Consider the following 24,018-nt stretch of genomic DNA (forward strand, 5'->3'; position numbering starts at 1 on the left):
CCATATAACTTTGGATACTTGGGGCAATTGAGTGGAGTGGATGTCTTTTCATACATTGGGCCAATAATTCAGTTCTTATTTGGAAAACAGGCCACCACAATTCATGAAAGGGTCAGAGACAGACTTCGTTCCGTTATATACTAAGAAGAAAGGAAATCTTTCTTCAGCACTCAATCTGAAGACCTTTTTTGTACTTACTACAAACGACCTATGTTGCGCTTTACCCAGGACACCCAGTCTTCTTTAACCTGATCAAAATAATTCCAACTTGTTCCTTCACCCCCAGAACAACACACACACACACACAGACACACACACACACACACACACACACACACCTTATGGCTTATAATAGTTAGAATACCTTAATGAAGTTCTGGCGGGATTTTAATCTGTTTATGCTATATGTAAAATTTTTTATCTAAATTCAGGATTATATATAGATTAGTAAACAATATAACTTGCCATTCCTTGGAGAGACGGATACCTTGTATTATAATGAATATAATAGTAATAATTGAGTATATAAGAAAACATGTCTATATTTCATCAGACATTTTGTGTAACATACATGCTGTGATTTTTAAGAGGTTTGTTTCCACCTTTACTGTGATGAAATATCTTACTAAAATATTGAGAAAGGGAAAGGTAGATGCTTTGTATCCACAACATTATCTTTCCCTAGAAGAGGGACACTTGCTTAACTGTGTTCATGTAATACAAATGATAAAGTAGAATCTTTTTGTGACAAGAATCTATATCCACTGTCATATTCTTTGTCATAACCACATCACTATAACTTTAAATCTAGAGTATCCAAGTTAGAAATACTAAGAGTTTTTCAAAGTTCATTTTTAAAGGGAATGTTTATTTGATAACATTGAGTAAAGAACAACCACTATAGTTTTACAAGCAGGTATATTATATTAAGAGAAAAATTAGTACTACATCTGGTTTTCTTATAAAACCAAACCTTCCTTTGGTGTTTAAAGGTGCTTTGTTGTCTCTCAAACATATATAGTCTCATTTCACTCTACTGTCTCACAAAAAACTTGGTCAGTTATTAACAAATAGTATTTAAATCCAATTGATAAAGGACTAATTTGATTACAAGGTATATCAAGATAATTAAGACTCCATTTTTAATTTTGGAAAGCTTGAAAGCCAAGGAAAAATGTATGAGGCCAACTAAGAATAAACTCACTCTCACTGATGCAATTCACACTCATAATGACCTATAGGACTATACAGAACTGCCCATATGGCTTTCCACGACTCTTAAGGAGACAGTCTCATCTTTCTCCTATGGAGGTGCTGGTGGTTTTGAACTGCTAACCTTGAAGTTAGCAGTCCAACCCGTAACTCACTGTGCCACCAGCGCTCTTGTTTACTATGAGACAATACATGACAAATGGAACTAGGGAGACACTTGTGCAGGTATAAGAAGAGGTTTATGATGTATTTAAGATGAGCTTTTGTGCATGGGTAAGGTTTTATAGATGAGATAAAAATTAAACGCATGGAGAGAAGAATGCTTTTGCAGCACCTTAGTTGAGAAAACCAGTGTTTGACGGGAACATATATGTTCACTACTGAAACAACTTTTAAAATCATTCATGGTACAAAGCCTTTTCTAATCATCCGACCAGTGTGTTTATTCCACCTCATTACTCCACCTCTTGTTCTGTTTTCCAGCCATACTTAGTTGCTGAAAATTGCTCAAACAAGTGATATTTTGTCTCATAGCTTTCTTCGCCCCACTAACGTCCACACTCCCTTCACTTGTTCAATTCATAAAAAGCTCAGCTGAGAGTGAATAAGTAGCCTTCCCTGAACTCACAAGGATGGGTTAGGTAACTTTTGGGAGTGCCCATGATACCCTGTATTAGCTTACTGAGGTGCTTTTCTTACAGTACTCTAAATGTCTAGTCACCTGCTGTTCTTTCCCTCTGCTCATTATGCTCTTTAATGAGGCACAATCTGCACCTCGTAATTTACCACCGTATCTATACACGGAGGACTCAATAAGCGCTTAGTGATTTATGTTTACTATCTTGTCATATTGAAAAACTAAAATATTCTCGACATAGGTAAGTCACCACATTTAAGGATCTTTTCAGCACAGAGGTTCTCAAAGTGGGGTATGAGCATCACTTGAAGCATTGTTAAAAATAGGAATTTATTGGTCACCACACCAGACCTACTATGTAAGAAACTCCCAGTAGGACCCAGCAGACTGTTTTAAGCAGTTTTACATGCATCAAGTGATTCTGGTGCATGCTCAAGTTTGAGAACCAGTGCTTGAAAGTAGTAGGAGACAAAGATGTACCCACATTCACGAATTGGCTAATTAGGTGGAACCTTAGAGACCGATTCAAAGGTTTTCAAAAGGAGAGCAATTGTATACAATGGTGGTCTCCTGAGCTGTGGAATGACTAGAAGCCAGCAAGGCCACTTGTACTCTCTCTTAAGTCTAGGGATCCTATACTAAAGCCAGCACTAAGGCACTGTTAAGATGTGCTCGTTGCTAGGATCTTTTCTTCTTGGCACATACACGGATTACAAATGAAGGGGAAAGATCATAGGTGAGCCCAACCTTTGCCTCTGATGAATGAGGGCAATGGGAAATTGCGTTTGATTTCCGAACAGTCCCATTCACTTGGGCAAGCAATGAGACATTCAGAGGAAAATGCTTGGATGCGACTCTGGAATTGCTACTTATCTCTTTGTGCTTTAGTTGCTTCACAGTGTAAGCAAAGTTTCAAAGCTTAGTTCATGGGCTTTCAAAATAATGGAAATATAACTCAAAGGAATGTAACATAAATATTGAAAACTAGCATGGTAAAGTATAGGTGCCTGATAATTCAATAGCTGTTAGTATGCTTGAACTGAAGTGAATAATTGGAAATGCATGACTCAAGTTCATGATAGAAAGTATGGGTGACTAGAAAGATGTGGGAATCCTGAAGAAAGTAGTTAGTTCATAAAATATTAGAAATGATTACCTTAAAGGGAACACCTACATTTATTGGTTATTGGGAGGAAGGAGGATTGAAGGCAAGTCAGGTACTTGTTCTTTTGCACAAACGGCTCTATTGTCATCTGTTCTCATTTTCCTACCACCCACTCTATATGTTACCATTGAAACGCATTGTGATATTGGAATTCATTTAATCATTCAACCTATACAAAAATAGCTTAACATCTCATTTCATATTCAAGAGTTTCACAAGTTTGCAAATTTCTTATTTGGATGTCTTTGATTATTAGCGAAATTTTCATCATTTTTATCTATACTCTTTTATCTTGAAATTTTGCACCTTATTTAATTTCATTCCTTATTAATGGTTCATAACATGTACATTACTGATTTATTTGTTATTACTATAATAATATGCTTTCGATTTCAATCCTATCATACATAATATTCCAAACCAACCAGACTTAACTCAGAAAATGAAAAACATATTTTGAAAAATGATTACCAAATACTTACGTCTCTTTTTACATGAGTGCACTATAACATTGAGCTTATAACATAAGCTCCCAAATTTGTCGAAGTTGTAACATAAACTTGCCTCATTTGATCACACCATCCCACACAACAGCTGGAGGTTTAGAACTACAGCTCAATGCAGATGTCTTGAAAAAATGTCCAATCAAAACTATAGCTTCTGCGGAGATCTGCTGGTCCAGTGAGAGCCAAATCTGAGAGATCAGCTCAGAAGCTTATGATGACTGTGTTTTTATTTTGGATTCCGGAGAGTGATCTTGATAGATATCCTTGAAAAACACAGGTTGATCAGAAGAGCTTATTAGGATGAAGTTTTTAGAATATTGAAACTGCACTAGTGAGAAGAAGGCCAGGAACGTTTGCATCAAGGAATTTTTGTCCCCTCATGACAATATACCTAATCATTTAAAATTATCAAGGGTGCAAATGGACGTGATAAAATTGATGCATGGATGGCTGTAAGAGCTGTAAGAGCCCCCAATAAAATGATTTCCTAAAATAAAATAAAATTTAAAATAAAATTATCTAGGGCTGGCCTACGAGAATTTCACTGGGAATCCTAACCTCATCCACCCTTTGACCCTGATCTTGCCCCTTCAGACTTCTTTTTGTTCCAGAACCTCAAAGAACATTGAAAAGGAACAATTTTGAGTCTCCTAAAGATGAAAAATTTCCTTTTTGTGTAAATCAAAGAGCACAGAATCCTTGGAAGAAAAGTTAGAAAGGAGGAAACATCACCTTCTGAAGTTGTAGGCCTAGATGGAGGACATGCTACGAAACAGTAGTTTCATATTTTGATAGATTCATTTCATAAAGGTTCTAAAAATAATATTTTTGTTTCCCACGTACATATAGCAAAAAATGAGCCAAGTTTGATGTTTTTGTTGAAATTCTTCATCCAGAACAAGCGGTACTGAATAGGTAATTCTTAAAATATATGAGTTCCTAACTGGAGTGCTGTTATTCATAAAGTAGGTTCTATTTGACCTGCACATTTTTTGTGGTGGTTTATGAAAGCAATTTTTTCTTATTGCCAGAAATTCAACATTTAAAATCATAAAAAAGAAAATCTATTTCACAATCTCTATGCCTCTCTAATATAACCACTACTATCATTGTATATCTTCCTGTAACTTTATATACGTTTTTTACAAAAATAGTATTGATGTACATTTACCATCTTGCAACTCACTGCCAGACAACAACGTTCCTCTCTTACTAATGGAAAATTTAAAAATAATATAATTTATGTAAGTTCAGACAATTGTGTAACGCATATTATATATTTATCTGTGCTTTTAATCCAAATTATTTCCTATGTTAGTGGAGGTAGGTTTTGGGAGTCGGAGACATGGACTCTTTATGCTTCTTGGTGTATATGTGTTTGATTCTTATGAAAACATTGCTAATGTTATGTCAATGATAGTGGGAAGACTAATTAAAAAGTACTAAAGTTATATAACCACATTTTCTGTCATTAAATAACATTCAGCTGTAAAATTCAAATCTAACCAAATTAACTTTCTCATTAAAAAACAATTCTACTTTCTGGTGGAAAAACAATTCTTTATTTTGTTTACTAAAAAAGCATATAGAAAGTATGAATGGAGATGAGTCAAATTACACTGAATACCATTTAGTCTCAGAAATCTTCAACTATTCATAAAGAACTTATGATAGATTAAAATGAACAAAATAACTGGATAGAACACTATGTATAAACTATTATGGAGAATAGATAAGCTGGAAGAAAGGCCTGTCCATCATATCGACTGCTTTATATACCGGATGATTAAGTAAATGAGTCATATGGTTATTATTAATTGTTGCTCATAAATTCTTTATATAACCAATCTGTTTTCTCCTTCCAAACCTATAACTCAGATATCTTCTCTCTGCCCCCCCCCTTTTTTTTCAAGCATTTGGATTTAAGCTTGTTTTTATTTGACTCTTAGCTTGTTTGAAAGGCTATAGGGACATTATTTAGCCATCAGAGAAATCAGAATCAAAGTAATATGTCTTTGGGATCATAATAATTTCTACTTATAGATAGTAGGAAACATTTGACCAGTTCCATTACTATAGTTGATCAACATTAACGTGTGTGCGTGTGTTTTCCAAATTGGCAGGATCTTATTTATATTAGGCAGAGATCACAGTGACTTTTTGGTTCATATCTGAGGCTCTTGAGATTTTAAGAATGTACATTGTCTCACTTCTTTCTTGTCCTCTTTTCTTCACCATTACTCAACTCAGCAGTAGTTAAGGTTATACTTTCACATAATGCCCCTTAAATACACCAGAGTCTTCCAGTGTCCTTCCGTGGATAGATTCCAGATTACCTCGTCATCATGGTCTCCAGAGATCTGCGCTGCTGCTTTGGGGAAGTGCTTGTTCTCTCCAGTTAAGCAGTACCTTCTGGACAAAATATGAAGAACTGACAAAAGACACCCTCACTCTTTCACTCAGGTGCATAAGAAACTAGACCAGTGTTCATATCATTTACTAAATCCTGCTTAAAATTCAGGATACATTTTGAACCAGCATATTTAAATAACACATCCTAGAATGTGATATTTCATTCAAATTAGAATACAGATATTTACCTCATATATAATATTGTTTAAAGAACAAATTTTGGAATAATACATTTTAATGTGCTTTTTAAAATAATTGTAAGATTTCAGTTACCTGAGACAGTATCATTAATCCATTAAAAAACACTAACACAACTTACTCTGTGTTCAGAAGTTTAAAATAATAATGAAGTATTTTAACATGACTAACATCTGAGCCAGGTGTCAGAATATTTACCAAGTACTTCGGTTTAATTGCACAATATGTTTTGAGATGAAAGTCAAATAAAATAGCTTCATTAAGTTTAGCACATAATATTCTAAGTTTATAGTGTTATTTGGAATACATTCCCAATAGCTGCTATATTGAAGAAGCATTACCTTGTCATTTTTATTCTATTTTTATAGCATGGTAAAAGGTTTATTTTATTGAAGCTTCCATACATGAGAATGTTGCCTTGGTGTGTCAGCACCAGATATTGCTAGTCTGATGCCAGTCCGAGTTAAGGGCATGTGTGCCACATTTATCTAAAAGATGGTGATGAGAAAGCATGTGGTGTGTTTTATTAAGCTCCGGGCATTGCCAAGTTCTTGTTTTCAGGCACGTGGATATTAAAATTGTTACTTGTGAACAGAGCTTGGATCTAGACCTAAGAGCTGAGCAGCATTAATGGTGACAGGATACTGGTCTAGCCTCTCCTTTGACATGGTAAATGTCCACTATGTTGTCTCATTTTGATATGGACTCTTATGCGATAACATGCTTAATCAAGTCAGTGATAAAATTTCTTTCTTGAGTATAAATCTCCTGAAAATTGATAGGATGGTACACCAATTATGTGATTAAAAAAACTAATCTTATTAAAGGGGGAGAACATTAAATCTTGAATACTGTACCTCAATTTTATTGTAATGATTTTGCTGGTTACCAGGTGGGGTGGCAGTTGAAAAATTTGGTGAATGCACTACGAGAGGACCCGAGTGGTGTTATCTTAACTTTGAAAAAGCGACCTCAGAGCATGCTTACCTCAGCACCAGCTTTACTGAAAAATATGAGATGGAAGCCCCTTGCTCTGCAGGTAATGAAGCTTAATCATAAGTCATACACCATCATTTTAGCCATAGATTATCTCAGTAATGCTTCTTTATTGTGCCTCATCTAAGCAGCATATGGATTAATCTTGTATGCTTTTGGAAATTTGTTTGTAAAATGATCTCTTCACAGCTTATCCGAATAGGCTTAATTGTGATGAAATCTGAGAGTTACTATAATTAATCCCAAATGATAAAGAACCCTGGCTTAATTTGTAAACATTTGAAGCTTAATTCCAAAGAACCACAAGTTATTTCATTGCCAAACTAGGGATAGAAATGAAAAACAAAAAGTTTCATTTTGTGATATAATCTTCTATTGTTCAAATTGTATTTGCATATACTTCTTGAGGAAACTAGGTGATAGCTTATAAAGTTATTTTAAATTAGTTCATAAGATAATGATTGATAAAAAGTAGGAAATCAAGTTTTAATTAATAATAAAAATGTAACTAGAACATTCCTCCTAACCGATCTTTTTTCTCTTTCCACCATTGAGTGGCATAATGAGGGAAATTGTTGCATTTGAATTTCTGCTTTTTTTTTTCAACATAAATCATTACTCTAAAGTATTACTCTGGGTATTGATTAAATTTTATTAATGTAAAGCAGTGTTAGCTAGGAAAATTTTAAAGTATGGTTGTGATTGATGAAAGACAAGGAGGTGAGGTAGTAAATTTTAGGATATAATCTTTAAACACTAAAGAACTTTTTTGCATCATAAATCTGCATTTTTATAAAGAAGTGACTAGTATCTTGTCTTAAAAGTCTAATTTTAAAAATTTTACCCACTGAAATGAAGCATTGCCCACTGTTCAGATAAAAACTCAAAGCAATATGTTAAACTGTCATTTGCTGTCACTGCTGTGCAAATTGTTAATACATTTATTGGAATATTTCATACCATTCATAGATTTTTTTTCTAGTAATTAAACTCTCCATTACATATGAATGGCCTTATTGATTGTTTTGATTTTTCATTGTTTAAAGTTTTAGTTCCTATTGGCCTCAGAGCTAACTTTATATGTACACCATATAAAAACAAATAAAATGCTCCAACCCTAGGTTCTTAAAATTTTAATGTGAATCTTTCTATTTTTCAAATGAGTTTATATGTAACTGTATCCTATGTCCAAATGCATTTGATTTGCAGTATATGTTTATTACCATATTTTTATCATGGTCATTAAAGCTCAAAGACTCAGTAAGACATAAATTAGCAGACCAGATGTACATGTTGCATCATTTTGTTTTCTCATTGCAGTTATAAGTTGTTTGTTCTTCCACTCTATAGTATCCTATTGACATGATGTCCCCAAGGACTCATCTTCAAAGTCTGAATGATAGGACCTTTGTAAAAGAGGCCCCACTGCCAGCCATTAGCTTTTTGTCTCTTTGTAGTGTACTTAAATTTAAATAACTCATCTCTGTTTTGAGGAAGTGCCATTGAGTTGGCTTCAACTAATAGTGCTCCTAGCTGACAGAGTATAACTGAGGGTTATCTTTAGCTGTACTATTTATGGGAGAAAATCATCAGGGTTTTGTCCCATACAGCAGTTCAGTTAGTAGGTGAGTATTTTACCAGTTACTACCACAGCTCTATAACTTTAACCATCCCTTGTATTTTCACATTGAACACCAAAAGGATGCTAGTTTACTATTGACCCATGAAATGGGGGAGATTATCTCTAGCAAAGAAATGGAAATTTTGTTCTTCCCTTGGATTCATTTCCACAAATAGAAATTAAAGTGGTAAATTAAATAACAGCAAGAGCTAGTTCAAAATCACTTTTACATGAAATGTTGACATTGAAAATTTGACATTTTATTTTGTGTAGGTACCCATTGGTATGTGTATCTTTAAAGCTAGAAAGCATACCTTATTTTTTCATTGTTCCTAGCTCTGTGATAGAAGTTAAGGTCTTATTCCTAGGTCTATTCCTAAACACCAATAATTGTACCTAACCAGATCACTGATTATATTTACTCCTCATTATGCATGCAACCAGTCTGTATGTATTTGTAGATTTATTTTTTCAGAATTGTAAAATCGGGGGTTAGGATGCAATCAGCATTTTCACAAGTGATTTCTCCCTAGTGCAAATAAACATTTTTATGAATGTGTTATTTCCACTGAACTGGGTTCACCATATTAGCATCCACCTATAGTTAAATTAATACTATTAGGAAAAAAACCTGCCTCTTGCTCCCAAGAAATTGTATCAGGGTTCACATTTCCTAAGCAGAAGAAATATTATTAGTTCTAATTAAGAACATGCTTCCTGCTGGTGCTAAAACCAAGTCTTAGGACTGCGGCTATAGGCAAGTCCTCCACATAGTGCACCAGCACCATCATCCCATATCTGTCCCGGAACCCATTTTGATGTCCTCCAATTGTACCGTTTCAGATTTCCTTAGGCTGTGGCCTGTGCTACAAATATAAAAACATCTAGGAAACCTCTGGTCAGAATCTGTATGCAATGTATATTTTGAAATAACCAAAAATGACCAAAACTGAGGATCTCAGGATCTGGAAGTTGAAGATACACTGCCTCTCAAGAGAAAGTCAAAGAACTAGTGGAAGGAGATGGCCTGGGAGATAGCTTTGTAGGATTTTAAGACTTTGCTTAAAGGCCACTTTTTCTTCTAGTACTTATGATAGGACTAATAGTCCTCTGTATAGAAATTAACACGAAGACCATTCTTCTCATATTCTTGCTTCTGGTGTGTGTACAAATACAGTGGGTACAAAATGCCCCTAAGCTTGCCTATCTTCAGTGTTCAAACTGAAGGAATTGAACATTAGTTTTCTTTCTTTCATTTTATTTTTCTCTCCTACAGGGTGTACTACTAGAAATTATTTTAAATAGAATCCAAGTACAAAAAGCAATACACCATGGCATTTCTTTAGCTCAGTCTGTTTCATCATTTTTAATATTTTACCAGGCTTAATTTACCTATTAAATTTTTCAGATAAAATACCGAAAAGTTTGTGAAGTCTGAAGGTATACATTAATAGGAATAAATGCATCCATCTAAAGATAATTTTATCCTAATATAAGGAATATTGAATTTTTAACTAAAAGAAAGTAATTTGTGCCCACACAAATAGGATATAACCTTATGTACCCCCAAGATACAAGATTATTATTATTTTAATGAAAAGACCACTTTTTCTAGAAAAAATTAAAAGGGATAGTGACTTTGAATGGTAAACCACTAAAACAGTGAATTTTGATTTTCTTTCAAAATATTCATGATATGCTAGTCAAATAAACAAAAGCATACAATTCAGCCTCATGGTCACAGAGCAATTCCATTAGCACATTTCATGAAATGTGGCAGTTCTTTTGTGAAAGTCCGGTTTCTCAAGCATTGTGGAACACCGCTGTAGGACTAAGAGATGCCGTAGTTAAATGCTACAAGCAGATTTAATATTTTGAAATGGAATTTGTGTTCGTCTGCAGCCATTTATAAGTAGCAGTGATGTCTTACCTGAGATACAGCCTTTTATTCTAAAATAGCAAGCTAGGAATTCTTTGCTTCACGAGAGCTTTTTTTAAAACAAAGAAATCCTTAGTGGCACTCTGCTAATTTACTGTATTCTGGTATGCACCGTGACTCCTTGGTATGCATGGCAGACACAGCTTCTTTCCAGCTCAATGAAAAATCCCAAGGAATTGTGGATAAACTTCCAGGTATATTTTTATGTGTTTGTGGTTTTACATTATTGTGCAGAGACCATGAAGATGCATGGGTGGTGTAATTGTTTTAATAAGAAATGTGTGGAAGAATTAGTTGGACGTTGCCAAGAATGCTCCTTGAAATCATCATTGGGAAAAATAATTTTCAAAAACATTTAAGAGCCCAGCCTTATGTGGTGAGGACTCTTCTCAGAGATGACCGTTAGAATCTGTGCTAGACACTAGGGCTCAAACCAGTTTTATTACATTCAAGTTGTATCATTAGCATTATGTTCCCAAACTGAATTTCTAATACATAAATTTCTTATATTCATGCCATAGTTATACTTTCATGGTTGTGTGCTTTTCAGCTAAAGTTTTAATGCTTACCATTACTTTAGATACCATTTTTGCAGGATATTTAATGGAAGGCAGAAATTCATATCAGATGTTTTTGACTAACACCTGGTGTGAAAACGGGAGAATCCTGCTTACACTGCATTTCAACCATATACAGATATGAATGGTTGAAGTCTTTCTGTAAAAATCAAAAGATATAAGCAATTAGCACGTACTTCAGTATTAAATGTATGGGTCTTTGTAACTGAAAAAAAAAACAATAGTGATAGAAAATATATGTTACATGGTTGGGACAAAAAAAGAAAATATATGCTACTAAGAGTTTTAGAAGCATGTTTTGTAAAGAGAACTAATAAAAATAATATAATATTATTAACACTAGTTGTGAACTAATATTAGGAAAACACTAGGAAAAGTAACAGTTTTTAAAAATAAAAACATAATTGTGCTGACTGGAAGCAGAAGCATTGGCTGTTTCACATGGCCAAGTTATAAATAGTACAAACAATTGTGTCACACATTAAACTTTTGTTCGTGAGTGGAAAGAGTCTAGGTTACATGATATAGTTTCTATATCAAATCTGTAGTCCTATTTGTCTGCAAGTGGAATAGGAGAGGTAAAATTACATGCTCATAAAAGAATATTGTACTATTTTGTATTTATAAATTTTGAATCCAGAAAAAGCTGTGAAGCCACTAAAAGTGGAAGAATTATGCTTATATTATTTGCAAGTAATTTACAACCTATGAAAAGAATAGCTAGACAAGAGTATGTCCAATCATTTTCCAAATTAGATTTAGCGTTTTTTTATATCATTAAGGAATTTAAAACTATATTGCATAAGGCATCTTGTCTTGTCTCCTCAAATCAAGAATCCATTTTCCCTGGAACATTTGTTTAGATAATCCAGAGAGAGCTGCTAACATAAAACAATATTTGGTTACTGGTGTTGGAGATTGTAATCGTGTACGTGGACCAAATGAAAAGGACTGGTGTGAATGTTCTATGCTAGCATAATGGGATATTGTGATCCACTTGAATCTGTGTTTATTTCCAAAAGTGAATAAAATAAATGGCTGGGCTTGGTGCTTGATGTGATCATTTGTATTGCAGTGTGTATCTCCCTCCACGCCACCCCAACCCACACAAGGTAAAGCGAGCTTTGTGTGAGCATTTGCATTAGTTAATTTTATAGATACCTGCATCATGCACTGTTTTCATCTTTAATGTTTGGGCTGTGTTTATGTCATTGGTTTCATTCAATACTTTTTGTAGGTCTTATCAAAGTTGGATCGGTTACGAGACAGACAACAAAATTAAGGTGTCCTTGCCAAAAGTTGATAAATGTAAATTTCGTTCCTTAAATATAGAAATTCTTTTCTCATTGTCTTTAAGATAATTAAGAATTTCAGAGATACATTGATAGCTCCCAGATATGCTCAGTTGCTTTCGAGATGTTAGAATTTGGGAGTACAAAGAAAACACCTGATCCAGCAAAGGAATTGAACTGAGACTTCAGTGATCTCTTACAAAAGAAAACTTCCTTTCACAATAATGACAACTTTCCAATGATGTTTACGCTGAACCAGTAGGCTATTATTGCTCAAGCCACCACTCTTTTTGCAGAGGATGATTTGTGCCATAAAGCATTTTGGGATACACCTTTACAGTATTAAATCTATCCTCTAGTTGAGATCCCGTGAGAAATGTATTAACAAGTTGTACATAGTAGATTTCTGAGTCCTATTAGCAGTAGTAGGTTGTCATTAATTGGTCTACGGTTATAAAGGTCGATTTACAGAGCTTCATAGGAACATTTTACGTAGCATTTGGCCACTGAGAGCAATGGGTGCCTGTACGTCCAGCTGTAGAAGAACAATCACGTAGGAAAAGGTATATTCCGTGTTGGAGCTTCATTAATGGAGAGATATGAATTATAAATGTATGACAAGATCCTCCTAGGAAATAAAACCATGTCATACGTTATTACACACTGTAATGGATCAAATTAAACTGGAGCTTCACGCTTTCTTGAGTAATATTTTTGTATTTTCTCTGTGTTGATAGTTACTGTCTTTCCATACTACTGTAAGAAAAAGTAATCAAAATGACAAGCTAACCGGTATAAAGAAAATAATATTTCCATTTATTTATCCTGTTTTCTTTAAGTTGAAAAGCATGTGCAGTATAATGGTCAGTGCTTATACGTAAGAACGAATGATTAAATGCTGCCAAAATATAACATGCTACTCTTTTTCACTATTATACCCTAATTTTTAGATATTGTTGTCATACTAAAGATTATTTCTATGAGCATTTTAATTGAATGCTGAGAGATCTCCCTTGTTGAGTTAAAGGAAGCTAAATTTGTTACTTTTGGTGTGCACCCGAATGGTTATTGGTAATAGGTTTATTTTCATTGTCACTTGTTATAAGTAGGAATCATTCACTGGTAACTTCATCTAATTGTATCATTTTTCTGTCTCTGATTTAGTCAAATTGTGCTTATCTTTCGAATGTTTTAATGCATTTTTAATTCTTTTAGGTGTCTAATCTTGCACTCTTTAAACTGTCAAAGTTAAAGAAAATTTTAAGAAATTGTAATTTTTGTTTGGAGAGTTAATTAGCTATTTCATTTTACCATGAAGCTTCTGTTTCGCCATACTTTATTTTTCATGGCCTAATGTCTAAGTTTACCCACTTATTTTTAAATGTGGTTTATTTTTAATTTTTTAATTTGTTTCTTTTAATTTGGATTAGCTTATCAAAAACAATAGTTAGTCTAAAAAACTAAATATACTTGTACACCTGATACATATTTACAAACCCAATTATATCTGCATCATAAAGGTGTCAAAATATCTTCCATGATTGACCTGTTAATAAAGAAACTATCCAGTTGAACTAAACAATGAGGGTGGCTAATTACATTTTTCTGTGAAAGAATTAGTTCTTTTCAACTAATTCAACTAGTAAAATCACTGGTGTGATCAATCTAATCAATGATCTGTTTTAAAATGTCACAGAGGCTCGTTTTTCCTTATCTTGCTAGCAATGGTAAGATGATATCCATATTCCTACAAGGAAAACTAATGAACAGTACTGTTAGTCAAATATACACAATGACTGCTAATGCCATACACGAAGGCATGGAAAATGTTCACCAACTTCTGCATTCTGAAATTGAGCAAACATGCGATCAAATGCTTTGATGATTTACTGATGATTGGAATGCAAAAGTTGAAAGCAAAACCAGAAGCATCGACAGTTGGAAAATATGGCATTGGTGATAGAAATAATGCCATGATAAAATTTTACGATACCAACAACTTATTCATTGAAAATACCTATTTTAAATAACAGTGATGTGAACCTCGCTGGATGGAATAAACAAGAAGCAAATCGCCACCATTTGTGGAAAGATAAGATAGAAAAGCTCAATATCATCAGCTAGAATAAGACCAGGGGCCAATTTCAAAACTGACCATCAGGTTCACGTTGAAGCTGAAGAAATTTAAATCTAGTCCACAAGACCAAAGTACAACCTCGAGTATATCCCACCAAAATTTAGAATCCATCACAAGAACCGATGTGATGCACTGACCACTAATGGCCAAAGACCAAATGAATTGTTTGATAACATCTTAAGACAGCATGCAGGAAGAGACCACAAAGTCTTTAGAAAGAAAATGCAAAATATGGATACGAGGAGACTGAATACTTGCTCTTGAATGTAGAATAACAAAAGCAAAAGGAAGAAATAATGAAGCATAAAGACCTCAACCGAAGATTTCAGAGGACAGCTGCAGAAAGAAAAGTATTTTATTAAAATGTACAAAAATCTGGATTTAGAATACCAAAACCAAAAGGGTCGAACACCTATATTTCTCAAACTGAAAGAACTGAAGAAAAATTTAAGCCTCAACTGGCAAATATGAACAATTAGAACAGTCTGTCAACAGGGAACTGCTAGATATTAGAGCCCAATTTATACGAGGACATGGAACAATATTGCTAATATAATATGGATCCTTGCTGAAAGAATAATTACCTTTAGTTTATTGGCTATATAAAGGTATTTAGTGGTGTGAATCATAGCAACTTATTCATATTACAAAGAATTAAAATTCCAGAACACTTAATTGTGATCATGTGGAACCTGTAAAAATATGGGGATATTGCATGGTTTTAAATCAGGAAAGTTGTATTTCAGGAATGTATTCTTTCACCATACTTAGTCAATCTGCATGCTGAGTAAATAATCCAAGAAGCTGGACTGTATAAACCAGTGGCATCAGGATTAGAGGAAAATTTAGCCAGTGACATGCAATGATAAAACATTGTTTCTGCAATCAAAGGGGACTCTAAGCACTCACTGAAAATCAAAGACTGTAGCTCTCATTGTAGATTACACTTTAACATAAAAAGAAAAAGTTCTCACAACTGGCCAATAGAGGCAACATTCGGGGAAATGGAGAAAAGATGGAAGTTGTCAAGTATATCATCTACTTAAATCTATAATCAGCACTCATGGAAGCAGCCATCAAGAAATCAATGATGTATTGCCTTCAGTAAAATTAATGCACACAGCCTCGTAAATAAATGTGTTAAAAGGCAAGATAACGCTTTGTGGATTAAAGCGCCCGGCCCAAGCCAGGGTATTTTCAGCTGCCTCATAACATCCTAGTCTTTGCACACACACACACATGCACACCCTCCAATCAATGTTCTTCCCACATGCAAAATACATTTACCCCATCACATCGTGCCGGAAGTCTTAAATCAACTGCATTCTAAAATCTCATCATCTAGCTCATCAAAAAAACAAAATATGCATGAGAATTTATGCATATTCCATACTGGAGAAAATTTCCTCATAATCTGTGACACCAAGATTACAAATGACCTGTTTGAAAAGTACAATTGCACAACTATGACAAAGTAGTTATACTTTGCATTACAAATTGGAGAAATTGGAAAGGAGGAAGAGTTCACGAGCTTCAAGCAAGTCCATACCCAGCAGAACAATTTACATTAGCTCTCAAAGCTTGGCCACCATCCTCTGTTCACTTAGACCATTTGGGAAAGACCCTGCCCTCTGTACTCTAAGTATTGGCTACACGCTGGATCCTCAGGCCTGGCCTTCACCTATGTCATCCAAGCCCATTTGGAGGGTAGCTCTGCTCCCTCAATTCTAGGTGGTCCCATGCTCCTGGGTCATATAAGTACGGTCCTCACACCACTAACCCCAATAGGGCCCATTTTTCTATCCCTTGGGTATGGAAACCTTCCCCCTCAACTTTGGGTGGCAGCCCCCCCACACTGCAACTGAGTTGGCAAAGAGCTACCATTTTTGCATCCTAGGAGACTGCAATCCTACCCTTTTAGACCCAGGAGGCCATGACCAGCCACATCCTTTAGAAACCTGCTTTCTGCATTCCTTCCAACAGTTTTCCTGATCTAAGCGATACTCCAGGGACGGTCCTTTTCCTTTCTTGGAAGACAAGAGATATACCACTGTTGGTTTTGACTTTTATAAGTCTATCAACAGTCTCTTCAAGACAACCTAGGCTTTTGCTATTCAAATAAATAAATAAATCGAACACGGCCATAAAGTCAACTCTGACTAAGGCACCTTAAAAATCTCCTAACCTCTACCCATTAATTCCAAAATGGCGTTCACATTTTAGCTATTGTTTGAACCGCACCCTACTCTGCTGATAAAGAAGAGGGAAAACGGCCTTAGCTGTCTCGCACTTCTACAACAGCGGGGAACTTTCACAAACAGAAAGTTGTATTCTCGCAATTTAACAGCTGGAAATCTGAACTCGGAGTGCCAGTTTCTTTTTTCAGCTCTGGAGTGAAGTTCTTGGCTCTTCAGTTTCTGCTTCCTGAGTCCCTGGCTAACTCCATGTATCTTGGAATCGGTCTTACCCCATAGCTCCTTCTCTTGTCTGCTCGTTTAATCTCTCTCGCAACTCAAAAGAGATTGAGTTAGGTGTTGAAGGTACCTAACAGCGACACGAATAGTATCCTGATAATAACAAGCATGATAACATAGCAGTTCATCTTTACAACACGTGTTTTAGGGGAACACAATTCAAGCTGGGGCACTCCACCATGTGTGAAAGCGGGACAGGGCATAAGGAAGACGGAAGAAGAATGGATGCCTTTGGATTATGGTGGTGGAGAAGAATATTGAACATCCCCTGGACTGCTAGAAGAATTAGTAAATCTGTCTTAAAATAAGTACAACCAAATTGCTCCTTACAAGCAGGATGTGAGAACTGTCTCGGATACTTTGGATATTTTATCGGCAAATATCATGCTTGATAAAATAGAGGTTCACAAAAAAATAGGAAGAACCTCATAGAAATACATTGAAACAACGGCTGCTACAATGGACTCCAACCTGGCAATGATGATAGTGAGAATAGCAAAGGCCCACTCAGTGTGTGTTTCTGTTGTACATAAGGTTGCTATAATGGGAATTGATTTGACAATATCTAACAACCACTTAGCTAATCTCAATAACTGGTGATCTTTAGGGAAACTCCTTGTTGACAATAGAAACCTGGAGTAATCGCTGTTGAAAGGCAGTTGATATTGATGTTTACATTTCTTGAAAGAAGAAAGCCACAAGTACCTGAAGTAACCAATTCTGGGAAAACTCTAGATACAATAAAAGACTCTGTAATTGTAGTCATTTTTACAGTTTATTTTTTCCTTTTTATTTGGAGATGCGAAGAGGTAGGAAGGCACTAATCAAGAAAACTGTTTACCTCCGTAGATGATAAAATAAAAGGGAGAGGTCTTCGAAGTACAAATAGTGGTCCTAAAAGAGAGGAAAGATCGTCAGATTTTTTTAGATTACTTAAAAAGCAATTTGCTTTTAGTACTTTTCCAAAGTTTGCTTATAATTATTATCTCGAAGACAGTATTTTTTAAAACATTTTATTAGGGGCTCATACAACTCTTATCACAATCTATACATATACATACATCAATTGTATAAAGGACATCTGTACATTCTTTGCCCTAACCATTTTCTTCTTTTTTCCTCCTCTTTTTTACATTTTATTAGGGGCTCATACAATTCTTATCACAATCCATACATATACATACATCAATTGTATAAAGCACATATTTTTAAAGCATATTGAATATAGTTTCCTCTCACCGTACACCTGTTAGTGTACTGTGTAATGAATATTTTATTTACAATATTTCAATTCTTTTATTATAAAACTCTTGTCAAAATTCTTGTTTAATGTTATCTGTATTTAATATGAAGATGTCCTGACAGACATAGGAAAACAATTATAAACAGCCACATCCACACTAACTGCATGCACACAAATATTTTTTTCTTGTCTAGATATATGATCCAATGAATCAATCATTCAAGGTTGTAGAGGCACACAAAAAATACATTCTTCTGAAAATTTTAATTCTTTGTTTCTTGGAATGTCATGGCATTCACCTAAACTTGCAACTCCTGTGATTACATTTATAATCTCAGTATGTTTCATTGTCAAGAGTTCTGTTTCCAAAATACCCCACCTGGTCCAAAAGTAGGAGAGTTAAACATAGTAGCTTTTATTGCATACTGACATATCTTAAAATCCCTCAGTTAACATGTAAAGGTCCTTTTTAAATATCATATGGGAGAGAATATTATGGAGTCCTAAAATAAGTGATCCATTCTTTCCCCTGTGTCTGTCTGTCTCTCTCTCTCTCTCTCTCTCTCTCTCTCTCTCTCTCTCTCTCTCTCTCTCTCTTTCTCTCTTTCTCATCTCTGTTTCACATAAATTAAAACTTAACCATCTTTTTGGGAGGATGTGTGATTTCAAGCTATTAAGGTGAGCAGTGTAACCAAGTAAAGTCAAAAGTGTGAGCTGAACCTTACACAATGTAGCCTGCCCCAGTGACCTATATTGTGCATATACATTGTACTTATGCCTGGTTTTTAAAACAAAGTTTGTCTATCTGTACAAAAGTATCAGCATGATATAAAGTAGCTGTAATGTGCCATTTTCATTGTCCAACGATACTTGTTAAAGTTACAGAACTATGGATCTATATAATTATGCAAAACCTGCTTCTGTACTGGCTAAAAGGATATATTGCCATGTGAAGATCCAGTCCATTTTGTAATCATTATCTCTGGTTTTCAATTGCACTAAAACTCTTACTTTTAATGTGTTAATTGTATATGTGGGTAATCCATACAGTCTGTGCGAGAAAGATGCAAATGAGGGAATTATAGCTCCACTCTGGAATAATTTCATGAAGCACATGATCAATGTTAGGTGCTGGTAAGCTTCGAGTTGGGAGTGCTCTCCAGTTAAGGCATTAGGACAGAATACCCATTATCTTAACTTTTAGAACAGCTGTTAAAGGCAGGCACAGAACTCAGATTTATAGATATGCAACCAACATTCTTTTAAACCAGGATAAATGTATGAGCCTCTAAAAGTGAAATAATTATTGTGTCAATTTGATCAGCAAACATTTGAAGACGTACCATCAAATGAGTTTGAGAAGACAGTTTTTTTATTTACAAGAAAAAAAATATTTTCTTAGAAAATAATCTTTCAAATTCGCCTTTCATAAGACATGTTAAAGTACTATGGTCTGACCATCTTTGGCATTCTGATAACCTAAATGTCTGATTTGTCTTTTGAGTGGAAATGACATGAGATATTTTCTCATATATCAATCAAAATATGTGTAAGCAAATTCTTTCGAGAATATTTTTTATTATCCTTCCTTTGGAGGTATTGGTGAGATTCTGATAAAGTACATTTAGCTTAGATTTTCATGCTGTGAGGTCAATCTCCCCATTACAAACCACTGCGTGTTTTTTAAGTCGCTCTTAGGTGGTTATACTACAGGAAAAGGTGAGTTGGGAACTAAGGGGGAAATGCTTATGTAATTGTTTGTATTTGGAGATGCAAAGGATTCTTTCTGTGCCGAATAACATGCCTCTTGATTTCAGTCAAGTTCAGAAATTTAGCAGAAATAGATATTTTAAAATAACCCTGTGTCATTGTTGTTGTTGTTTTGTGTGTTGTGTGCGTATGTATTTTCTTTTTCATTTTAACCAGCCTCTTATACCTAGAAGTCCCACAAGCAGCGTTGCCACGCCTTCCAGCACCATCAGTACACCCACCAAAAGAGACAGTTCTGCCCTCCAGGACCTCTACATCCCCCCTCCACCTGCCGAACCATACATTCCCAGGTACAAAAGTAACCATAATGTTGCTCTGGTCAGCTTCTATCTAAAGTCTAATCCAAGGAACAGTGGAGAAACTGTGAAGTCAATTCCCAAATGAATATTTTCTCAGAAATTCTGAGCACCTTCTGGAAAGTCACTCCATTATTAATAATGTACTCTGTTAACAATTACAGTAATTAATGCATTAAAAATATTTTTCTTTAGTTTTAGAGCTACAGGAACTTATGAATAATGTTTCCTAGAAAATATTTAAATATACTTAAGAAGGGTAAATGATACTGGCTTGTCTTCTGGGTACATTGTGCTGAGTTTAGTCAATCAAAAGAGACAAATATCATATGAGAGCACTGTTATTAAAACATGAACTATGTGTTACTCTCTTATACCCATTTTTCTCAAATAATAGGAAAAAATAATAGGAGAGTAGTGTGAAATAGTAGCTGCAGTGACTTTACCAGGTAATGAATAAGTGAGGCCCTTGGGCTAAGAAGACCCAGGGCATCCCAGTGTACTTTGAAGCTTTTCCTGCTCTTTGAAGAGGAAAAGTTATAGACATTGTTTATGCTTTCTTAAGTTGATGTGGTCCAGATAGTTTTTCTTTCTTTTTAAAAAAATGATAATAGAAATTCTAGATTTCTATTTCCTTGGTTCATTTTTGTTTCAGAAAGCACGGAAAGTTTGCAAGAGAATATATTACCATTTAAAGTCTGTTGTCTTGAGGCTATATCTTAGTTTCATTTCCAGTCTCCTATTTGAAATTCCTGACAGTCCTAGGAGAACATGACTTTGTTTGTAATACATTCTGTCCAAAAGCATACTTTTAACTAGTCTTGTGGAATGCAAACATTGTGAGGAAGGCTTAGCACTAAATAGAGATAATTAGTACCAGTAACCAAAAAATTGACTCAGTTTTGAAATTTGTTGTGCAATTATTTCAAAGCAGTCATTTAGGTCCCTTCTTTCTAAGGGCCATACTTAATATTAAATTTCTTCTGTATGTATAATTACTGAAACATTATATGTCTAATCAATTTCCATTTGCTTTATTTTAGAGCCCCTACTTTTTCAGAAAACCTTATTCTATTGTTTATGATAGTACTGACATTTTAGGTACTGAATACTGCCTGGCAATATGACCTGTCTGCAAAAACCAGGTTGTTATCGAGTAATAAAACTATAGTTGGCTTTATAAACATTTTTGTCCTGATTTTTGAAATTTAAATATACCTATGGAAACATGTTTATGAGAAGATATCATTTACTAAACTAACATTCTATAAAATATTCTAGTATATAATTTATAGCCATAGGTTCAATTTGCAATCAGATGCACACACCCATCCAATATCCTACTAAAATAAAAGTTGCATTTACTCTAGGAAGATAATGTCTAGCGTCCTCGGTACTCCTGTACAAGGATGTGTGCTTTAAATAGGACAAATTATTTTGGAGGGTTTTTACTTTAATCGAGAAGATTTATATTTAAGCGCAAATGATTGTTTAAAGGGCCTTATTCTTCAGAGAGAACCCGAGGTGACACTTTGGGGTAAGCATTGGACTACTAACTTCAAGGTTGGCAGTTCAAACGCACTAGCAATTCCATGAGGAGAAATTTGTGGCTGTCTGCTCTTGCAAAGATTTACAGTCTTTTGATAAGAATTGTATGAACCCCTAATAAAATGATTTTTTAAAATGCCTTTTTTGGGAAGGGGAGAGCAATTTGGGCGCCTCTATTGAAATTAAAAATCCATGTAAAAAAATATGTACTGTCTGAGACCACAATATAGGTTCCCTACAAGTTGGGAAAGACTTGATGACAGTGGGGTAGGCTTTTTTTCCTTCCTATTTTTCTCTTTATTACTATTCAAAATCCTATCTATATCAATATATATATCAAAAGGTTGTTATCAAATTTCTGAATTAAAAAATATTTTTTAGTTTTAGAGGGAGAGGAGCTTATGAATAATGTTTCTTAGAAAATATTTAAATATACTTCAGAAGGGTAAAATGATACTGCTTGTCTTCTGGGTACAATGTGCTGAGTTTAGTCAATCAAAAGAGACAAGTATCATATGAGACCACTGTTATTAAAAAAATCAAGAAAAGATTTTCATGCCAAAAGAAGAAGCCTTTTATGGATGTCAGGTGTGGTCGGTGAAATGTGGCTAGGGGAAGGCAGGCTAGAGCAGTGGTTCCCAAACCGTGGGTTGTGACCTCTAGAGGGGGTGTCAAATGACCCTTTCACAGGGGTCACCCAATTCATAAGGATAGCAAAATGACAGTTTTGAAGTAGCGACGAAAATAATTTTATGGGTGGAAATCACCACAACACACGGAACTGTCTGAAAGGGTCACGGCGTTAGGAAGGTTGAGAACCGCTGGGCTAGAGAGTAGACAGGTGCTAACTAGGGTGAAGAGGGAGATAATATCTTGCAAGAGGGAACCGGGCAAACAGTGGAAATAGGGAAAGACAATGGAAGGTCTGATGGGCTGTTGAATGTAAAACTGATTATCTGCTCTGTAAAGCTTGACCTAATTCACCAGAAAATGATTTTTTTTCATAAAACAAAAACTGTACTAGAGAACACGAGAGGTTCAAATATCGCAAGGATGATCCTTGTTTTACCAGCAAGACTTGAAAGCTTCATACTTTTTGGTAAAGTTCCTAATTACTGTTTACTATCTTGCTTTATGGAGCACTGATAGAGTAGTGGTTTACTCGTTGAGCTGATAACCACAAGGTCTAGTGGTTCAAACCACCAGATGCTTCACAAGAGATGGATGAGGCTTTCTCCTCCCATGAAGATGTACAACCTCAAAACTCAAAGGAGCAATTCTATTCTGCCCTGTAGGGTCTCTATGCGTTCTAATCAACTCAGTTGCACCTGGGACCTTTCTTTTTCTGCTAATTGATTTTTAGTTGATCTTAGGATATAATGTAGCAGAATATTCAAAAGATATTTTGCCTCATTACTAGTTAGCAGGTTACATAATATTTTCTAGCATAATCAGAACAGTCCATGCATCAAAGAAGCTGCAGCCTTATATTTAGTCTGGATTTTAAGCTTACAAATGGCTTCTCATTTTAAAAAATGGTAAGATACGTACTCAAGTTTAGTAGAATTTTCTCCATGTAATTACAGTTCTTTGAACATATTTATTTCAGGAAAAGTCGTGGTCACAAAAGACAAAGCATTTAAGTTTTTGAAATGAGAGACTTGTTTTGTGACTATATACAGCTGCCATAAATCATGATAGATAGTACATTTTGCATGCAATCAAATTCTTTTTTATTATACAAATGAACAGTATAACTCTTTTCATGCCTATGAAGTTAAAGCATTAATTTATTTCTTATTTGCTCCGTTGTGTGCCTTTAACTAATAAAGCACTATTCTTTGCATCCTTTACCTTAAAACTCTAATAAATAAAGAATCTAGATTAGTACATGGGCAAATGTATAGCATTAAATTTTAAAGAACTTTGTAATGCAATTAATGAATACTAAAAAATTCTTCAGGTACTCGTGATATGTATGTATGTACAACACA

At 34.7% G+C, this 24,018-nt stretch overlaps 1 protein-coding gene across 4 annotated transcripts in view; it reads left to right on the forward strand.

Moving 5' to 3' along the window:
* Positions 1-24,018, forward strand: part of CNKSR2 (connector enhancer of kinase suppressor of Ras 2) — a 296,606-nt gene that overhangs the window by 154,694 nt on the left and 117,894 nt on the right. For 2 of the 4 annotated variants that reach the window (XM_075539028.1, XM_075539029.1), the window contains exons 9-10: positions 7,023-7,169; positions 20,337-20,470. In XM_075539028.1, coding sequence (XP_075395143.1) covers positions 7,023-7,169; positions 20,337-20,470 — 281 coding nt within the window. The remainder of the gene's footprint in view (positions 1-7,022; positions 7,170-20,336; positions 20,471-24,018) is intronic. The other 2 variants (XM_075539030.1, XM_075539031.1) reach the window with 1 other exon arrangement.

Source organism: Tenrec ecaudatus, chromosome X (assembly GCF_050624435.1).
Source record: "Tenrec ecaudatus isolate mTenEca1 chromosome X, mTenEca1.hap1, whole genome shotgun sequence".
Classification (NCBI taxonomy): domain Eukaryota; kingdom Metazoa; phylum Chordata; class Mammalia; order Afrosoricida; family Tenrecidae; genus Tenrec; species Tenrec ecaudatus.